The sequence below is a fragment of the Jatropha curcas genome, chromosome 3 (assembly GCF_041381405.1).
Source record: "Jatropha curcas cultivar XTBG-Jc1 chromosome 3, XTBG_Jcur_1.0, whole genome shotgun sequence".
NCBI lineage: Eukaryota > Viridiplantae > Streptophyta > Magnoliopsida > Malpighiales > Euphorbiaceae > Jatropha > Jatropha curcas.
In genome coordinates, this window is record NC_143153.1 from 28,112,295 (window position 1) to 28,133,561 (window position 21,267).

Here is a 21,267-nt window from a genome sequence, read left to right on the forward strand (position 1 = left end):
TGAATGAGCTCCTTTAATATACATACTCATCGTAGATAGATATCTTTCCCAACAACATAGTTATATTAGCTTGCCGGCCACCAACAAAGTTCTTGTCCTTTTGATGAATATGAATTCACTTTTTGAAACCATTGGAGCATGGTCTACTAGCCAGCCACTCAAAAATTCAAGTTAAAGGAGGAGACATGGCTAGCTAATTATAATTAATTTCATGTAATTATTAATTAGGAGGAGCAAAATAGAGAAAATAATAAAATAGGTAATTGACATTATTTAAATCTCACAATACATAGTAATAATAATAATAAACCCTTCTTTTGACAGTTGAAGGGAAAAAAAATACATAAAAACATTGGAAATGGTACACAAGCAAATGAAAGCCATGTTACAAACAACATAGCTCAAAAAAAGAAGTCTTCATAAAGACTTAATGTACCTGTGTCATTAAACCTTATAGCGATCAAGCTTTTATCATCAGAGGTATCAAATCCTTCTGAAGTACCAAAAGCAAAAAAGAGCAAGATTCTGACAACTCTAAAATTTAAGTTTTCGATACAATTAGAAATCGCCAAAACTTTATATTGGGAAGGCAAAGTTTCGGACAAATTTTAGAGGCAAATGGTTAAGAATGAAGTCAAAATTCTGGTAGGTTTTGGATTCGAATCCTAGGAACTGACTTCCGATGTACCAGAAAAGAAGAAGAAGAAGAAGAAGAAGAAGAAGGAGAAGAGAGAATAAAAGTTCATCTTGAGCGAAAAAAGAAGATACTAAGCTCTTGACCTATACCTCCATCAGGGTCAATCAAATGGAAAGATTCAGCTTCAGAAGAACCAGAAACTCTAGCAAAATTAGCCCTAAGATACATAAGCTCGTCATCTCTATCAAGCTCTTTTCCACTAATGATTCCAGCACCCACAACAACTGAACCCATTAACCTTAATGCTTCTCTATCAACTTTTGATGGCCTGCGTTTAACTGCATACCCAGCTTTTCTTCCATTACAATACATATTCCATAACGGCATAGACAAAAGACAACAGGAAGAATAATCATAATTTACATTATTATACCCATAATTACTACACTCTAATGCTATACGTAAAATCCCACCTTGCATTTCTTTGGCTAGAATAGTAGTAGGTACTGCAAATTCAAGAAGGAAAATTGGGTTTACAGATTTGGAGTCTGTTTGAATGCAGAAACTAGCTTTTCCGCGGCGAAAGCCAAAAAAAGTGCCTGTGATTGTAGAAGATGCAGTGAAATTTGGGTTTGGATTATAAGTATAATTGTAGTAATTCTGAAAGTGTTCTACAAATTCTTTTTTCGTGGGCTTTTGTTGTTGTTCTTCTATGGAAGTACAGTTACAATTTGGAATTAGAAGTTCTATTAGAGACTTAAAAAGCCTCCATGAACGGACTTGCTTTTGGCAGTCCGCAGTTGTGACACCATTGGTTATGTTGGTGGCACCAAAGCTTTGATAGGACATGGAGCGTTTTGGTATAGAAAAATACGGGAGGATAGTTTATGGAGTTGTTGATGAGGATGGTTCGGTGTTTAAATAGAGTGTAGAAGGGGTTAAGAGCCAAGTTTACCTTCACTAAAAAGGAAAAATGCCAATCAGCCTGCTAATATTTTAGATCGGGGTGATAGTAAATCAAGCGGTTGAAAATGGAAAGTAATAATTAAGAAGATGTGAGCTAATATTTCTAGTTATTATGAGATGAGACAGCAGAGGTGAATTCTCTCTTAACTAGAGATTTTGAGTTTGAGTATCGTAATTGGAGTCACTTTAAATATGCCGAAGGAAAGACATTGTCCATTCTTTGTGGACATATCCAACGTAAGTGCGTATGGCTAGTAGACTTTAGATACCGAATATTTTAAACTAAAAAATAATAACTAAAATACCGAAAGCTAATATTTCTAACTATTGGTACTTGAATATCTAATTGTTAGACTACCAGCCTCCAACCACAAGCTCCAATTGTTAATCTAAACGGAGTCTAAATAATTTGTCTTTATTTATATTGATTTTGTGAGTTCTTAAACGTTAAAGTTGAACCACAAAATTTTACGGCATTTGTAGAAAAACTTTACGTGCAAGCGTTAGGAGTTCAAAATCTAAAATTGCCACTGGTTTGAAGGCTTCATACGAATCTTTTTATACAAATCCCACTTCGGCCTAAACTGAATGATTATGAATTAAATAGAATGGATGGTATTTAAATAAAGAGTAAAGAGAATAAGAGATCCATTCACCTCAAAAAAAAAAAAAAAAACCAACATATCAATCTAATTAAGATGATAATTAAGGATAGTAAATCAAGCGGTTGAAAATTTAAAACAATAATTAAAATGTTGAAAGATAACATTTCTAGCTATTAGTATTTGACCGTCTAATTGTTAGAACGTCAGCCACCAACTATTAATAGCAACTATTAAACCAAACATGATCTAAATAATTTCTTTATTTATAGTGATTCAGAGAGTTATTAGACATTAAACTTGGATTAATGAAAGTATGCTGCATTTTTACGCAAATTTTACATGTAAAATGAGAAATTTCATCGTCAATATTTGGAAGACTTTATAGTACATATTTGTGTTGTTGTTTTTTTTTTTTTTTTTTTTTTTTGGGAGTAAACCATCGGGTATTTGGACCCATTATTAAGGACCGCCTAATTGTGCTCGGGACTTAGTCAAATACATATGTGTTAGGATTAATTCAAAATAATATTATGAAAAATCTGTTGAGATTTCAATTTTATTTAGTGCAGATATTCTGCATAGAATTTGATATTTCTGTTATTAGGATTGAAGATTTTTAGGAGTATTTTAGATATTCTTTGATTCACTTCTAAGCCTATAAATAGGCACATTCTTTTGTTAATTCAATGCAGTGCAAAACATGAAGTGCTAAACATTGTTAATCATCTTGTGCGTTTCCATTCTTCCTTCCAAAATCACAACATGGTATCAGAGCCTGTCTGTTAAATGGCCACAAACACTATTCCATTTCCTTCCCTAAAAATCTCAACATGGATTAAAGAAATCCCTCCATTGCCATCCAACCCAACTATGGTTCAAATTAAGAATCATAGCGAAGAAAAAGCCAAAAAATTCAAAGCAAAAACCTGCCTTCATATTCAAAAAGATTGCAGGTATAAAAATCAATCAAATTTTGTGCAAGAGGAAGGAACTCTTCTTTGAGTATTGGAGAGAAGTGCTCCAAGAGAATATTGGAGAGATGTGCTCCAAAATAAAAGAAAGTGATGAGAAGTACATCAATATTTGAAGAGAAGTGCTTCAAAAAGTTTTTTTTAAAAAAAATTTGCTAGTTTGATGAGAAGTGCATCAATATTTGGTGAGAAGTGCATCAAAATGATGAGTTGGAGAGAGGTGCTTCAACAAAGTTAATTGAAGAGAAGTGCTTCAAATGCTAGATTAAAATTTTAATTGTTAATTATTGTAATAAAAATATTATGTTTGAATTAAGAGAGAATGTTAGGATTAATTCAAAATAATATTATAAAAATCTGTTGAGATTTCAATTTTATTTAGTGCAGATATTCTGCATAGAATTTGATATTTCTGTTATTAGGATTGAAGATTTTTAGGAGTATTTTAGATATTCTTTGATTCACTTCTAAGCCTATAAATAGGCACATTCTTTTGTTAATTCAATGCAGTGCAAAACATGAAGTGCTAAACATTGTTAATCATCTTGTGCGTTTCCATTCTTTCTTCCAAAATCACAACAATATGTGTTGTTAATACATGTGCAAATCAAAATATATATATATATATATCTACTACCTTATATAGTGAATGTATTGTTAATATTAGCCTTAGAGATGTTTCTTTCTATCAGCCTAGAAAGGAAGAGTTATGCATTGGTTGGTCACTTCCTCCCTTTTACATTGAATTAAACTTAATATTGAGTTCAAAGAGGTGGTTGGCTTCCCCTGTTTCGAAATTTAAATAAGCAAATGACCCTTCATAATAACTCATAAACATAAATTTTAAAATAAAAAAAAATTAATTTTCTATTTCAAGATTATTAGATAAATCCTCATATATCAATATAATCATTAAAAATCATGGCATTTATTCTGGTTCATTTAGAAATAGATTAGCAATTTCAAGAATTTTAAATATCCTTAAAAGAGTCAAATTCATCGATTGAAACGTTCTATATTTAGTTTGTCCAACATTACATTGTAGACTTTTTTTATAACAGTTGAAGATTGCTATGACAATATCCTTTGGAATTTTTAAATTTCAAATCAACATTGTGAAGTAGCAATTGAATTTAAAAATAATAATTATATAATAAAATTATTATTTCTAAATAATAATTATCTAACTTATATTTAAGATCATAATTTAAATTTTTTTATTAATAAATTTATCTAAAACTTCTATACGATTTTACAGTATTCTACAGTTGTCTTGCAATTTTCAAAAAGTGTTAAGTGTCTATTCCAAAACCCACTGATCCGACTATTTCAGATTCGAGTGGGACAGGCTCGTAAAGAGGTAGCACTCACGAGTGTTTAAAGGGATTATATACCAAAACTCAAACTCGATATATCTAATTAAGGGAGAAAGGATCTCTATCATCACATCTCATTTACTGGGAGTACAAGATGTCTTAAATTATTAACTTATTCGAGTAATTAAAATTTATTTATTTTATGAAAGATTTTTTTTTTTTTTTTTTTTTTTTTGAAAGGGAAGAAATTTTATGTTTTATAAACAAAAGTTAGGTATCAAAAGTGATAGCTAGACTAACCTAAATTACCTTGAGCATAAAGATATTAATTAATTTATTATAATAATAATATATACAAAGAATTGAATTGACTTGAACCCCAATTTTTTTTTCCACACTATAACTAGACAGACTAATCAAACTCTGTTTTTCCCATTTCTTTTCAGAGTTTTGGTTTCTTCTTAATTAAAATAAAAAAGAAATTGACAAATAATGGAATGTCAAAGTCATAAACCACAATTGATTAAATACACTAATTATCGACCAAATTAATCGTTATGGGGGGATAAAGTAACCTACACAATATACAACTATTTTGCAAAACATCTATTTTAATATTTATTTTCTCAAATTCATTATCTGGTTTTCCATTAGAATTTCTTATAAGATCGTTGTATTTATTTAGTTATGATAATTTATTTTATATCTAATCTTTAAGAGAGTGTTCAATTTAATCTCAATATATTTGTTTTAAAAAATTATTGTAGATATACGAGGAAGGCCCGTAATAGGAACATTAGATTTTATTTCTTTGTCTTGTTTTGCATATAATAACATGACATGGAAAGGGAGAGATTTTTTTTTTTTTTTTTTTTGTGTATTATATTATAGATGGTGATGCAAAAAAAAAAAAAAAAAAAAAAAAAAAAAAAAAAAAAAAAAGAATAAATGTGAACAAGTAATGGGGTTGGTTTCTGCTTTCTAGCCTGGTTTCTCCATTCATGTCTTTTGGCCTTTCAATTTTTCTTTCCATGTGTTTGTAAGCATAAAATGACAAGAGAAAATATTTGTTTTTTAGTTTCTCTATTTCTTTAGGCAAGAGAATCCCTCTGCTTTTTTATATTGCTTTCGCTTCATTCCTTTATATATCTGCCAAAATAAAACAATTCCATTTTGAGCATATCAAATTTTGGTGGACATATAAAATAATGTTGGAAAAGATTCAATGAAATATGAATATTAATGATTTAATGTACTTCTTTTTATTACAAACACAACTTTTTCTAACTTGATTGATATTTTTCATTTTATTTATAAGTATGTTTGAAAAATGCAATATTTATATATAAATCACAAGATTTAACCTAATTATATGAAATTCTATAAAATTGAATAAATGAAAGTGAAATGAAACTTTTTTATATTTATAACGACCATTAAATTTAGTATAACTTTTATATGATATTATATCAAAAGCTTGAAAGATTGATGTGCGCGTGTAAATGAAAATATTGGTTAGATACATAAAATTCACTTTTAAGTTTTATAATTTTAATTTTATAGTAACATATTATGAATCACATATCATTCACTAGAAATTTACAAATTTTAATAACATTACACACCTATTTACACTAATAATAATACTCCTACATCTTATATAGAGTGGAAGCGAGGCAAGCATTCGCAAATTTTGAGTTATTCATCCTCGTATCTATCTCAAACTCTTTTAAATATCTGTTTAAGTACTTGTACTCATCCGAAACTCATTTAAAAGGGATATTTACAAATTTTAAACTATTCGAGTCCGAACTTATTTAAAATATATTTTTTTATGGGTTAAGTATATGTGGATACCCATGATCAATCATGTTTAATATGGCAGGTAACATGTATCGAGTATGTAGGTACCTATACTCACACTCTATCCGTATCCGTGTGGATATTAATTTCACTATCCATATTTATCTCAAACTCATTTATAACAAATTGTATCTTTATTAAATGGCAAAGAGCGGAGCATGTAACCCTAAAATACTCGGTCCCCGCTTCCGTCCCTAATCTCATAATAGTAGGCCTACTTTTCTTTTTCACCCATTCCAAAACAATTTCCTTTCTAATACTATAATATATTTATTAGTTTCTTATTATACCCTTATTTAATTTGCATCATTATTATATCACATATTAATCCTCTTTTATATTCATTTACATATTTCAGAATATTAGCCAACTAGCAATGATAATGGTCTTGAATTTCTAATTAATAATTTAACATTTCTAGGATTTCTAATTTTAATAAGGAGAGACATTTAATATTAAATGAGGGTATTATAAGAAAAGAACAAGTTTAACCATAAAATCTACTCATTTTCTTAATCTGCGTAATATAATTTTTGAAATAACAATTTTAACATTTTTAGTTATCTATTAAATATTTAATTAATTTAATTTTACAAATTAATGTATTTAATGAAATAATTGTGTAAGTTAAAATACTTAACAAGTATAATTTTATAAATTAAACTGTTTGATTAGTCAAAATAAAAATAAAAGATGCTATAAAGTTAACTTAACAAAATTATCATACATGTATTCAACAAGAAAATAATTTTCAAATTCAAACTAAAAAATTTGTCTAAATTTTTCAGGTTCTGCAATTTATACTCCACTTTAACAGTTCCCCTTACATATTACACAATTGCTAAATTTTGAAAATCTAAACAAAACATTAAGTTAGAATTTAAAAATAAAAGATTGGAAATTCATGTTTTGGGCCCCTTAAATTTAAATTTATTACAATAAAAAAATACTCCATATATATATGTATAAGCACGTTTTTCTTTTTTCTTTTCGTAGACAGTTTTATAATCACACAGAAGAGCAACTGATATAGAACAAAGAGTGTTCTCTTGTTATCCATACCATTGTTGCAAACACCCTGCCAGATACTATTGTTCTAATTTAGAGACCAGCAATATATATATATATATAATATTTTCTAGAACAAAACCATTAAAAAGAATTTATATAACATTGAAAAACGATGAGTGGGGAAGATAGAGTTATAAAAAAACAATTCATAACAATTATGAAAAGCGGCAAAAAGCCCAAATTTATACATTTTAATAATAAAAGCAGCACCTTTCAAAAAATCAAAAAAAAATAATAAACGACAGAATTATTAGTTAATAATTTGATCCATTATTTTCAATAATTAGTTAGACTCCCAAATAATTTCAATAATTGCAAATTAATTAATTTCAATTGCTAAAGTAAAATTAAAAAAGTCATTTCTCAACGAGGACTTTTCACAAACAAATAAACTGCACTATCTAATTCACACAACAGTAATAGATTTAAAATTGATTTTCCATTTCAACCATTCAAAAGGAAAGAACCACATAAAAACCTAAAACAAAAAACAAACATGAACATAGAAACAGCCTTCAAATCTAAGCCCTCTCGCCCCTAATTCTTCTCGCCAACTGAATATCCTTAGGCATAATAGTAACTCTTTTAGCATGAATTGCACAAAGATTTGTATCCTCAAACAAACCAACCAAATAAGCTTCAGCTGCCTCTTGCATGGCCGCAACAGCACTGCTTTGGAATCTCAGATCAGTTTTGAAATCTTGAGCGATTTCCCTTACCAATCTCTGGAATGGAAGTTTCCTTATCAAAAGCTCTGTACTCTTTTGGTATTTCCTGATTTCTCTTAAAGCTACAGTTCCTGGACGGAATCTGTGAGGCTTCTTAACTCCGCCGGTAGCTGGAGCTGATTTCCTCGCCGCCTTTGTAGCTAGCTGCTTCCTTGGCGCCTTGCCTCCAGTGGATTTTCTAGCGGTTTGCTTTGTACGAGCCATTAGAGTGGAAACAACGAACCGTTTCTTTTCTTAGAATATAAGAGAAAATGCGAGGGAGAAATTGATGGAAGGGAAAATCGTTTGTGGATTGTTATATAGGAAGAGAGAGGAGCGACGCGGGACGGCGGGAGGAGGAAAATTTTGCGGGATCTGAAAATTTGGAAGGAGGGAATTTGGGCCGTAGATTAAACGAAAATCGAACGGTAGATAAATGCTTAGAAGGGTGTGACGTGGATCCGATCCGTGTGTTGCGTAGAGTGACCAATAGGATTAGTTTGACCTGGCGGGTTCTTTTTAATTTTTGGCTCCTTAATCTTAAAATTTATGTTTTCGAATAAAAATTTGAAAAATTATTAATAATGGCTTCTTCTGGATTAATGGGCCAAACTAAACGGCCACATTATTGATGGGCTTTTAATTTTTGAGAATTCACATATTTGTTAACAATGAAAGGTTCAGTGGGCCAAAACCAAAAGGCCGTAAAAAATTGTTTGTTTCCTGATATAAAATACTAAGCAATGATAATTTTCTTTAGTAATTTTTAATTAAAAAAAAAAAGAAAAACAGAGGGAGAAAGAAAATAATGTATGAACATATATATATATTTTTTTTATACATAAGTGGTTAAATGAATTGGAGAACGTGTAGGCTATATAAAAGGGCAATTTTTTTTTTTTTGAACACCATTTACTAAATTGGTGTTAATTTTTTTATGATAGAGATAATTCGAGAATATATGCACATATTGCAGGGCCTCTTATTAATTATTTCCATCACGATAGTTAGGGGTGTCCAACTCAGTTTCGTTGACAGATATAAAAGTTTTGTATTTCTTTCTATGAGGCCTTTGCAAATTGTTTAGTAATAATAAATTAATAATCACTCAAGTCTAATAAAGCTTTATTCAAATCGGGTCCTGGAGAAACAGCCCTAAATTGATAATAATGCATTTTAAAAGTTATGAAATTACATATTTATTTTTAAATTTCATAAAATATCTTAAAATAAAATAATTTTGGACAAATGAACATTAATAATATTAAAATAACGCCCCTCTTTTATAATATTCCTTAACATCCTCTATATTTACAAAGAAAATATATATTAGATTAAAACAAATTCAGAACGTTCCATGCATTCATGTAGCTTTGTTCGTAAAAATAATTATTTTAGCAGTTGTTAAATGTTTTGTTAGCTATCAGTTTTTGTATTAATGTTTCACCAAATGTTGGGTTATCAAAAATTAATTTTAAGACGTAATCTTTTTGTTTGATATCTTATTTTTCATTTTCATGTAAATTGGTAGAGAAGTATCACTACAATTGCTACTACCGTTATGGTACTTGCACAACGTGCTTGCTGTTCTGTTAATACATACCATCTAGTACTTCATTTAGTTTTTAATTTCACTTTATGCTCTGTTGCTATTATTCCATTTGACTTCTCCTTCATCTTCTACTCTTTCTCTTTCTAGTTAGTTTTGGTTTCTTGTTTCTGATAAAGAACCACATCTTCAAACTCAGACACACAGTTTAACTCTTTCTGTTATTTCTATGTTGTTTATGTTCATAAAACAAGAGTAAAATGATGGGTTGTTCTTCTAAAGTTGGGAATAATAGTTAGGATTGTTCTTTGTAGATTTTGTTGAATTGGCTGTTTGCGGTGTTCATTTGGAAATTTGTACAGTCAGATATTTTTAGCTAATCCTTTTGTTGCATGCTTGGGATTTATCAGTTCATGAAACTGTATTATAATTATTGTTGTTTTTTTATCTTATTTTCTGTCTTGTGGGACTTCTTTCTTTAACTTTGTGAGTTGAATAGGAAAACCCATCTTTGCTTTACATTTTCATTGAGTTATTAATTATCTGTATGCTTTAATTCTGGTCATCTCTGCTTTATATATCAGGCCTCGTCTGGTGCAAATCTGTTCTCATGTAGAGTGAAGATAATCAAGAAGAGGGAGAGGCTGAATGCTCACTTCGGTCAAGTTGGACTACAGAAAATATGTAATTTATGGTTTGTATGCAAAGAAATTGCCAATCAATTACTTGAATCTGTGTTTTTTTTGTTTTTTTTTTTTTTTTTTTTTTTTTTTTTTTTTTTTTTTTTTTTTTTTTTTTTTTTTTGTGTTGGGAACGTTTATTTTGTAGTATATTTTATTTTATAGTGAACTAGAGCTGTGTAGTCTAATTTTGACTGTATCATCCTTACTAAAAAAAAAAAAAAAAAAAACTCTTTTGCTCAAATTAATTTTTATTTTTTCATTTTATTTTTAATTCTTTAAGACAATAGATAGCTAGTATATAAATGGAATAATACAGTAGGTAAGTCTCATTATGTATACACACATTGAAGTAAAAATTTAAGTCTTATTTCTAAAAAATTTCCTTCCATTTCTGCTATATAATGTTTAAATTCATCCTAAGAAATTGATGTCAGTAAATCATCTAGTCTTCTTTTTCTTTTTCTTTTTTTCTTGTTTCTTTCATTTTTCTCAATATAATCAAATGTGGTGGGTTGCTTTTATTATTTTTATTCAATTTACTTATATATATATATATATATATATATATATTTGAAAAGAATATTACAATCCTTGCCTCTTCCGCTTAATTATTATATTATTTTATATTTATGTTAGTTATGATTATTACCTAATCGTGAAAGCTAGGAATGCGATATTATGCTTAATTAAGCACACGCTATTAAAATTAGTCAAATTATATAATTATTTATAATGATAAAAATAATGAATCATTATTCAGTATTATCGTACCACATTGGAAACATGGACATTCAGATAATAATTGAAAAGCAAAACCATAATGTTTGCTAATTTTTCAAAGATAAGAAAAGAAAAAAGAAAAAAGAAAGAGAAAAAGAAAGTAAAAGCCCCACGAGAGCAAAGAATCATAAAAGGACAAATCCATACGAGATGTTTTTTATGTTAAATATGGTTAAGAAAGCAAAGTAGAAAACAAGATAGCCTACAACACAACGCAACGCTACGCAGCCCTACGCTTATCCTCTTTGTTTTCGCTTTCCATTTGATTCGAGATTTTATCTTTTTGAAAAGGTTGGTTGAGTCGTTTCATCTTTCTTCTGTCTTTTTCACTTTCACATCTCTTCTTCTTCGTCTTCTTCTTCGCCCACGGAATTTCTCAAAACTGACTAATTCCCTGTTTTTATCAGTTATTTTGCTTCACTCAGATATCATAAGCTGACTTTGGCATGCCCAATTTCAGGAAACCGTATACTGATATATATAGTGTATAGATCAATACATTTTTATTTTTTATATAAAATTTAATAATAAATTAATTATACAAGAAAAAAAAACACAATTTTATTTGAAGTATACTGTCGAGTTAACAGGGCATAAAATATATGTGTCATATGCAATTATTCATGCTACTTATTGGCTACTCATGATCATTGTTCGATTTCGTAGTATTTCTACAAGTTCGATTTAATCACTTTCCGTAATTAAATAAATACCACATCTGTCTCATAATACTTGTCTTATTTGAAATTTCACGTCTCTTAAAAAACCATTAAATTTGTCTAAGTTACAATAAATTATTAAGTAAATTAATTATGTTACCCTTACTTTAATTATAATTCTCTAAAAAAACTATTAATTTGAAGTAATAATTATTGGTCATATATAAATGATAAACATGAGAAAAAAATATTTATTACTCCTTAAAACCTCAAACGTAACAAATATTTTAAAACAAACCACTTTCTCAAATGTGATAAGTATTATGGAACATAGATAATAATAAAATATCATAATGATGACAAAACTAACCTATAAACTGAACTTTTAAAAAAAAAATAGAAACTTTAAAAATAACTAGATCTGAGAATAAAATTCAAAATATAGGCAATAATAATTCAGATTTATATCAAAAGACACAAATATGGAAATTATTCGAAAAAACACCATAGAAAAGGGTGACCACTAGTGACAATTCACTGGTGGCTGTCTATACAATAAGAAAATAAGGCTTTTAGATTTTAGAAGAAGAGAGAAAAACCTTTTTTTTTTTTTTTTCTCCATTCACCCTTAAACTTTAAATACCAGAGAACAATAAATAAATGAGAAAATAATAAATTAGTCTTTGAATTATAACCTATTAACAAATAAGGATATCTAATTTTAAAAACTTACTATGAAATTTTTAAATTATGATTTTATTGATATTTTATTCCTTCCGTCCAAACAGCATAACCAAAGTCTCAAAGTTAATCATAAATTTTTTCATTTTCACATTTATACTTGTATATTCGGCAATACCGAAACTTATCATTCCAATTAAGAAATTACCTAACAACAATCAAAATATTTTTTCTTTTTTAGCAATCGCACTAAGCCAACATGAGATTTGAAGCTTAATATGGCCAATATTTTATGTAGAAAAGGAAAATTTCAGTTCTTTTCTCATCCCAAGTAGAATTACTCAAGTGGTCTGAGAAAAAGGAATGGCCAACCCAAATTATTTCAGTCATGCAAAAAATGACCATCCATGTTACAACAGGAGATTACCAAAAGGAAAGTATACCTTTATTATGATTTGAATTTAAAATGGTCGACTATATAAATTTACCTGTGAACTCTGCAACTCTTATGATATTTTGAATTTTACAAATGTCCTAGTAATATTATACACTTTTCCACATTGATATTAATAATATTTAATATTTTTACTTTTTATTTGTAAAATATTAACTTGATATGTAATTAACATGATTTTTAAAATAACAATTTTCATAAATTTTAAATTTTTTAATAAGTGATTAATTGATATAATTTTACAAATTCAAAATGTTCAGTAAAATATTTTTAAAAATTAAAGTGTTTAATATATATCATTTTATAAATTAAAATATTTGGTAAGTCAAAATAAAAATTAAAAGTGTCAGTAAAATTAAATTGAAAAATTACAGAGGTAAATTTATACGTGTGATGGATTTAAAATCTTTTTATACATGTGATGGATTTAAAATCTTACACCAACTCAATCAACCAAGCAGCCAATTCAATGATAAAAATTAATGTATTATTTACTAAAATAATTAAATATTAATACTTAGTACCATATTTGTCTAGAAAGAATTAGATTCTTCTAGTAAACAACTAAACCTTTCATCGTGGCCGTACGTTTCTGTCTGAACAAAGCCTCGTCATCAACCAAATATTGACGAAATATCAATGCTCCTGCAGCCAACATCCATCGCTTATCCATATGCCAAGTGGAAAATCTTTTCCCATGTATTTATGACATCAGCACTCACACAATCCGCTTTTCTTCCCGCCCACGACATTACCTCATTTTCCCACTTTTCTTTCTCTGTTCAGTTCTTTATATTCTCTGTGAATCTGTACTTCACTCCTTAATTTCTCTCACAAAATACTTTTATTAAAAAAATAAATAAATTCTACTTGAGTTTCACTGCAGAAATGGAAGGCAACCAACTTATTCTCAGCCGTCCAATCATCCATCAAAGTATCAGATGGTTCCACATCTTCATCCTCTCGCTTGTTTACTGTTCCGCTAATGCACAGCAGAGCACCGGATCACGAGACACCTACCGGTTGTACTCAAATTTCGATCCAACAATAGCAATTATCGTACTCATTCTAATTTGCGCTTTCTTCTTCATCGGAATCTTCTCCATCTTTCTCCGTCAGTGCACGGATACCACCGAATTTCAGACCGTCATCACCGGAAGACTACATAGGGCTGGGCTTGATCCATCTGTGATCGAGAAGTTTCCCGTCTTCGTTTACTCTGAAGTGAAAAATATCAAAATCGGAAGAGAGACGCTAGAATGCGCTGTTTGTTTGAGTGAATTTGAAGATGATGAAACTCTTCGTTTATTACCTAAATGCAATCACGTTTTCCATCCTGAATGTATCGACGAGTGGTTATCTTCTCATGTCACTTGCCCGGTTTGCCGTGCTGAGCTCACACCAGATTGTGGCGAAACTCAGAAAAATTCATCGCAACAAACAACAACAACAGAGCCGAATCAACAATTCTCTGCATCTAATCTCACTGAAACAACTAATGAAATCTCAATTTCTGTTAACGAAGAGCAAAATAGAGATTCACAGCCACGCGTGAACAAAAATCGGCCACCGAGATCGGGAATATCAGGGAAGTTTCCGAGATCGCATTCAACAGGACATTCACTGGTTCAAGCAGGAGAGAATATCGAAAGGTATACGCTGAGATTGCCAGAGGAGTTGAGAACGCACATGCTGGCGAGTGCGAAACTGAAACGTGCTATTAGTTTTAACGTGATTTTAGCAACAGAAGGGAGTTCGAGGAAAGGATATAGAAGTGGCGGTGAAGATAGCAATAGAGGAAAGCAGATCAGCCGGTCGGATCTGTGGGGACTTCTAATGAATACGCCGTTTGTTTCAAGAGGCGGTTCAGTTAAAGCATCTAAGACTGATAACGACGGAGATTCAGTAAACGGTAGGAACTTGTTTGCGTCGGTCAAAAAACCGTTGAATTGCTTGAATGCGAAAGTGGAGGGAGGAGGAGAACCGCCAAGTCGGAGTCGACCTGTCGTTTGACGTAATTTTATTAATTTATTGGTTTATTTATTTATTTAATTTAATAATTAAGCTCGATTTGAAGTGGAGGAAAGGGAAACATGGTGAATCCATTAAAAGCATGCAGTGAAGGTAGAGGTGTCAAGTAGGAATAGAGCTGTGGAATGCTAGGCCTGGACAGAACGACAATGAAGAGAGGTGAGTCACATTTTTTTGGGAAGAAATTGAGTTGAACTGATGGACCAAAACTGCACATAGGCAGAAGTCCTCGGATGCCTCATGCTTCCAAGAAGGTGAATTGGCATTACTAGTTTGGTGAGACTTAGTTGCAAGTTGTTGTAAGTTGTAAATTACTAGTATAACTTTTCTTTTTCCAATAATCTTTTTAACTAGAAATCAATATTTAAAAAAAAAAAAAAAAATTGCTCTCATGTTTTCTTGCGAATATTAGACCTTTAGCTATGTTAGCGAATTTTTCTTCTTTGGTACATTAAGAGAAGATTAAAAAAAACTAACTAAAGATAACCTGGGTGTGTCCAACTCTGGATGCTTTTTATTTTGAGGATCAAAAGAAATCTGAATTTAAAAAGAAAAAGCAAATTTGAAAAATCAACTTCAAAACTTTCCTTGCAGTTTCATTTATGGATCAAATAAATAATTAAAAAGTGTTTTAATTTTCTTTTTCTTTATGTGTATTATTAAAAATACTTCAATCTCAATAAAAATTTTTTATTTTAATTGATTTAATCCATTAACAGAACCATAAATATAGCTTAGATAAGTTTTTTCCAAATATACCAGAGGATTCGAACACAATAGTAGGATTATGAACTACATGGACCATGACTCAACCGAGTGGCTTGATTAGTTAACTCATCAGCAATGCTGGTGGCGTCCCCATAAATGTTGTTAAGAGAAGCATTGCCAACTTCTCTCCAATAACGCTGAGGTCAGATTCTTGTACCCCAACCAAGAAACAATAACAATAGCAACCGCCATGCCTAATATATAAAACACTAAATTATAACTTCAATGTCTTACATGTCTTTGTAATTCCTCTAATTCAACCAGTAATTTTAATTAACTGCTGCATTGTGTAAAAGAATTCAAAATTAGAATAACGCAATCAATGAAAAAGAAATATTATATATAATAAAGGCTTAATTGTATTATAGACTTTCAGAATTTCACTTTTTTTTTATTTTACTGTCAAATTTATTCTAATTTTGATCTTTTGTCACAGTAACACCCTTACTTATACTCAAGGATGGAATTGTAAATAAAAAAGTGTTACTAGCCTTTTCTTTTAGTTTAGTATCTTATTATTGAATAAATAAAAAAATTAATAATAAAATAAAATTTCAAATTCATTTTGAATATTAAATTATATTCCTATTTAGTAGGTGATATATTTATAGATTAAAAAAATATAATATTTAAGAAGTTTTTTTTTTTTAATCAATCTGAAAAATATAAGAATTAAGTTTTTTATCCATAACATATAGATAATAAAAAACAAAGTATGTAATTGAAAAAATAATATTAATTAATTTAATTTTTACTTCATGCTTTAAAATTTACAAAACTCCATGATAAATAACTTTGCATAAGATTTTGTAATCTATTAACGTTATTTTGCAATTAAATTAATTTTGTATTTTAAGAATTTTCAAATCATTCCAAAAGTAGAATTTATAAAAATATTAGAAAACTAACATATATACCAATAAATTTTTAAGGAAACATTGAAATTACGTGATTTTTAATAAATTAATTATCTATAATTAATTTAATCCAACATGTAACGTGTAATTTAACTATTGAATTACATATAACGTTCAAAACATAAATAATTTAATCAATATATAATAATTACAATAAACAATAAAAAATTAAAAATAAAATATGTGAATTTTATAAATGAGTGTAAACAAATTATGTATAGCTACGTGTAACTTCAAAATCTTTTCATAGATGGATTATTCCTTCCAATAATAATACATAAGTCACTTTCTTAACCTAGTGACACCATGACAAGATAAAAAAGTTTTATAATCAAAAGCATTCTAGCTACTTAATTTGAAATAATATAAGTTCTCTTTATATATATATATATATATATATATATATATATATATATATATATATGCTCAATTATTAGGGTGAGTCTTGTAAGGACTTAATGTTATTAATAACAAATAAAACCAATTAATTTTTTTTTTTCGAAAGGAAATAAAATTAATCAAGTTAGGTAAGAAACCCTAATAATTTTTTAAATTTTTTTTTTTAAAAAAAATGTCTACATCTTATTGCTAATTTTCTAACCCACTATAATGATTGTAAATTTATCTTTATTAATCTTTTATTTTACCTTCAAATCCTCTTTTTATTTAATTTATTTTACTACTAAAAGAATATATATCCATGTAAAACTGCCGACACTTATTCTATGACCATCAAATCAATCACAATAGATATTTTTGAGAATTTTTATTTATTTATTTTTTTTTTTGCGTTAGACATATTTAGACTCTATCTATAACCTTATATAAAAACCAAACCAACAAGACTTTATCTGTTTTTTTTTTATTTCTTTCTAGTATATGATAAAAAATAATTTCATTTCAATAGAAAAATTATTTTTCATTGATTTGGTCTATAAATTAGTCCATAGATCGAGTTTAGATAAATCAATCTTATTTTTTTCCAACAAAATATCAGAAATATCACCGTTTAAAAAAAATAATATTTTTCTCTCATTTATTCCATTGGTGGCCCTAGGAGTGGGTTTTAGTTCCAAAAAATCTGAAACCGGAACCAAACCATAAAGTGACAGTTTCAATTATGGTTTCTTAATAGGTCCAAAACCAACGGTTCCAGCCGGTCTTTCGACTGATTTTTCGGTGAATCTTATAATTATAAAATAAAAAATTAGGGAACATTTTTTTTTTGAAAATTTAAAATTAAAGATTTATGAAATAATTTTAGAAAAAAAGTTTAATAAAAAATTAAAAAAAATACTTGAACTTAATTTATTTTTTTAAATGAAAATGGGTATTTATACTAAATCCAAAAAATCAACTTTCCACAGGTGCCCTTAAAATTAGCCGTTATATATTTGTTAGAAAAGTTAATTTAGAGATTTCACAAAAATATTAAAAAAATAAAAAATAATTGTTGGAATTGGGTTGAACCGCCGGTTTTAACAAGTTGAAAAAAACGTCGATTCTGACTGATTCTTAGAACTACTGGTTCACGGTTCACAAAAGTTGGAACTAAAACCGAACCGCAGACCCTCGATTTCAATTTAGGTTCGGACCAATTGTGATACCTACTGGTTCCGAAAACCGTGAAATAGTCACCTCTAGGTGGCCTCATATACCAAGTCTAAGTAAGTCATTATTAGATATCTCATTTAATAATTGCATACGAGATCGATATCTTTAGAATAGGGAGTAATTATATTTAAAGATTTCTCTAAGACGTTGGTTCCACCGCTTAATCTTATGATGACAATGTAAATCTAGTGCAATTAACCGGTAGACCCACTTATCTTGTGTCATCCTCTTTAATTCCAAGCTAGCCATAGTTAGAGATTACTAAAGGTTTTCTTGAATTTGAAGCTATAGATACTGTTTCCAGATGATGTAACATGTTAGTAGCAAAAGCATTTCCTCCCCTTGAATTTGAAACGTTGTGACCATTAAAAGGATGCTGGAATATCCTAATAGTCAAATATGGTGGCTCATTCATCACCAGCATCAGCTTTTCTCTTCTGCAACTGGTAGGAACTTGTTGGTCCACGTCCTGTAGCTCTGCAATAAAGGTTCTTTCTCCTTTAATATCAAACTATCAAGTCAAGACTTAAAAGCATTTCAACCGCCAAGTATCACGTGTTTCACCAGGTTAAGCAATCAAAAGCTTACAGCATAAAGTGTTGAATGAATCTGTTGATATCTTATTCAATGATCAATGCTTCAAGACTTGAAGCCTAGCAAGCAACCATATATATATATATATATATATATATTCTGGGATTTGTTTATATTTTTTTTATTTAGCAGTAAGTGATATCTGAGGTAAACTATTTATTAGTGTGAAAGCATCAATATGTTTGGTTCAATCTGAGTCAAAAATAGTCAAACTTGAATTATTCGATCCTTTTTTTCTATGATGAAAGTGAAATTCATAGAAATTTTTGAAGCAATCATATTAAATTGAATCAAATTAATTTGGTATGATTTGATTTAATTTTTTTTTTAATATTGTGATTTAACTTAAAGTTTGTCTTTTTAATCTAAAAAACAATATGTAAAAAATATTTCAGTTTTTATTAGGTTGAGTTGGATTGTTTCATTTTATTCAATTTTGATTTATTTTTCAAATTTTCTATAAAAAATCAAATCAAAAGGAAATAATTGAAAATTTGGAATTTATAAATCAAATTAAATCGACTAGTGCTCATCTATAGGTTGTAGCTCAGTTGACAATGTAAGCTGGGCATGTGGAAAGAGCTTTCGGATTTGGTCTCTACTAAACATATCTGTAGAAAAGAACGAAGAGCCTTAATTGTAAATATGTCCAAAGTTGGATTAAACGATCCTTAGTATTAAGATCCGAATACCAGTAATTTACACGAACAAAACATCAATTAGTGCTCACCCATTACACCGAGACTAGAAAATTTACAAATATAAAATGCTTGTGATTTTTTAAAAAATAAAAATCCTAGAATAACTAACATACAGGCACTAAAAAGTTTCATAATGGTGTTTCATATTTGAAAATAGATAGAACAGAGACTCACATAAGGTTTATTTTTTATTTTGAAGATCAAAGAGACCATTTTATTAACTTTGTTGAGGGGATAAAAAACTTTCATGTTATATGATCCGACTAGATTAAATCTTCTGGTTATACAAAAAAAAAAAAAAAAAAGAGAGAGAGAGAGAGAGAGAGAGAGAATACTTCATTAACTTTGATAAAAGGAAAACAAACAAGAGAGAATGGAATTCCAAACAAAGAGACCAACACGATGGTAAGAAGCTTTAGCTTATTTACGAATCCAACAAACAAAAATGTCATTTCTACCATGAAAATCAAACTTACAATCCTCGATTATTTTACTAAAGTCTGAACGATCAATTAAGGAAGAGTAAATAGTATAAACTAAAGTTTGTGAGTCTGAGAAAATAAATCCACGATGAAGCATATTATTTGCAGCCCAAAGAAAAGTAGAACGCATTGCCATGGCTTCAACCAAATCAGTTCCACCAAATAAATGAAAAATGCTTTTTGTTGCCTTGAGAAAAATACCTTCTTGACTCTCAAAAATAGCCTCAAATTTGGTAAATTCATTTCAATTGTAACCTATAAAAAAAATTTTATTTTGGAAACTGTTAGTTAACTTTTGAAAATAATAAATAAAATGTGATAACTCACATTAAGGAGTGATAGGATAATAGTATCAACTATAAATTAAATAGAAAGTGGTTTTACAATGCAATAATAAATAATTTGTGCCTTTTAATTATAGAAATAACAACGACGGTTCAATAATTAAATATATATATATTCAAGGAGTATTTTTTTTTATACATAAGAAGAAGAAAACTGAGGACTACACCATATAGAGAAAGCTATACGAGCAATATTATGAGAAAATCAAGGAAGAACACCATAGGACGCCGGTCAAGAATCTGAAGACCGAAACCAGTAGAAGAAGCAAATGTTGCTAGCTAGCCCGCACTGAAATATGAGTAATCGAAAAAACGGAATCAAATTGGTGTTAGGCCTAAAAGGGACCCTTAGAAGAGTGATTGGATTTCTACCTTAGAGTTAGAACTATTGAGCCTGCTTCTCTTTCCCATGAACATAGCCTTAGGCCTATGACGTGAGCACAAACCCAACTATAATTGGGACCCAGCCCAACCAAAAGGTTTTATTAAACTGCTTGTTTCCTTTTTTTTTTTTTTTACAACTAAGAGTGTAATCCCTTATGGATTTTTTATTCCTGCCAGTAAAATGTGTTTCTATATATGATACGAATATTATTATTTTTAAAACCCTTGACTCTATAGATCGCAAACATTTTATATCCTTCCAATAATGAATTTTTAAAAAATCAAACTTATAGTTTCACCTTTATAGAAATTGAGATGATTTAAATTTATCGACCAACTGACATATCATCTTGCAAATAGGATACAGTCCATATAAATATGAGGTACTAGCAGATATTTTTTTTTTAAATGTTCTAATAAATACTTGAGTGAGATGGTTTGTCCTATTCATGGCATTAGATTATATTTAGATTATATGTAGATTGATAAC

At 29.0% G+C, this 21,267-nt stretch overlaps 3 protein-coding genes across 3 annotated transcripts; 1 reads left to right on the forward strand and 2 right to left on the reverse strand.

Annotated features, from left to right (window-relative positions):
• Positions 1–248: 248 nt before the first annotated feature.
• LOC105641741 (protein MIZU-KUSSEI 1) lies at positions 249–1,537 on the reverse strand. The gene has a single exon (XM_012226337.4). It carries the CDS (start codon positions 1,484–1,486, stop codon positions 743–745), a length of 744 nt encoding a protein of 247 aa, XP_012081727.1. The 5' UTR covers positions 1,487–1,537; the 3' UTR covers positions 249–742.
• Positions 1,538–7,834: 6,297 nt separating this feature from the next.
• Positions 7,835–8,440, reverse strand: LOC105641655 (histone H3.2). Its single transcript, XM_012226241.4, has one exon. It carries the CDS (start codon positions 8,359–8,361, stop codon positions 7,951–7,953), a length of 411 nt encoding a protein of 136 aa, XP_012081631.1. The 5' UTR covers positions 8,362–8,440; the 3' UTR covers positions 7,835–7,950.
• A 5,253-nt stretch (positions 8,441–13,693) lies between these two features.
• Positions 13,694–15,406, forward strand: LOC105641656 (RING-H2 finger protein ATL32). The gene has a single exon (XM_012226242.4). It carries the CDS (start codon positions 13,831–13,833, stop codon positions 14,953–14,955), a length of 1,125 nt encoding a protein of 374 aa, XP_012081632.1. The 5' UTR covers positions 13,694–13,830; the 3' UTR covers positions 14,956–15,406.
• The last annotated feature ends 5,861 nt before the right edge of the window (positions 15,407–21,267 follow it).

Excerpts from the sequence above, each read along its gene's own strand:
- LOC105641741 (XM_012226337.4), bottom strand. The coding sequence starts at position 1,486 with ATGTCCTATCAAAGCTTTGGTGCCACCAACATAACCAATGGTGTCACA.
- LOC105641656 (XM_012226242.4), top strand. The coding sequence starts at position 13,831 with ATGGAAGGCAACCAACTTATTCTCAGCCGTCCAATCATCCATCAAAGT.
- LOC105641655 (XM_012226241.4), bottom strand. The coding sequence starts at position 8,361 with ATGGCTCGTACAAAGCAAACCGCTAGAAAATCCACTGGAGGCAAGGCG.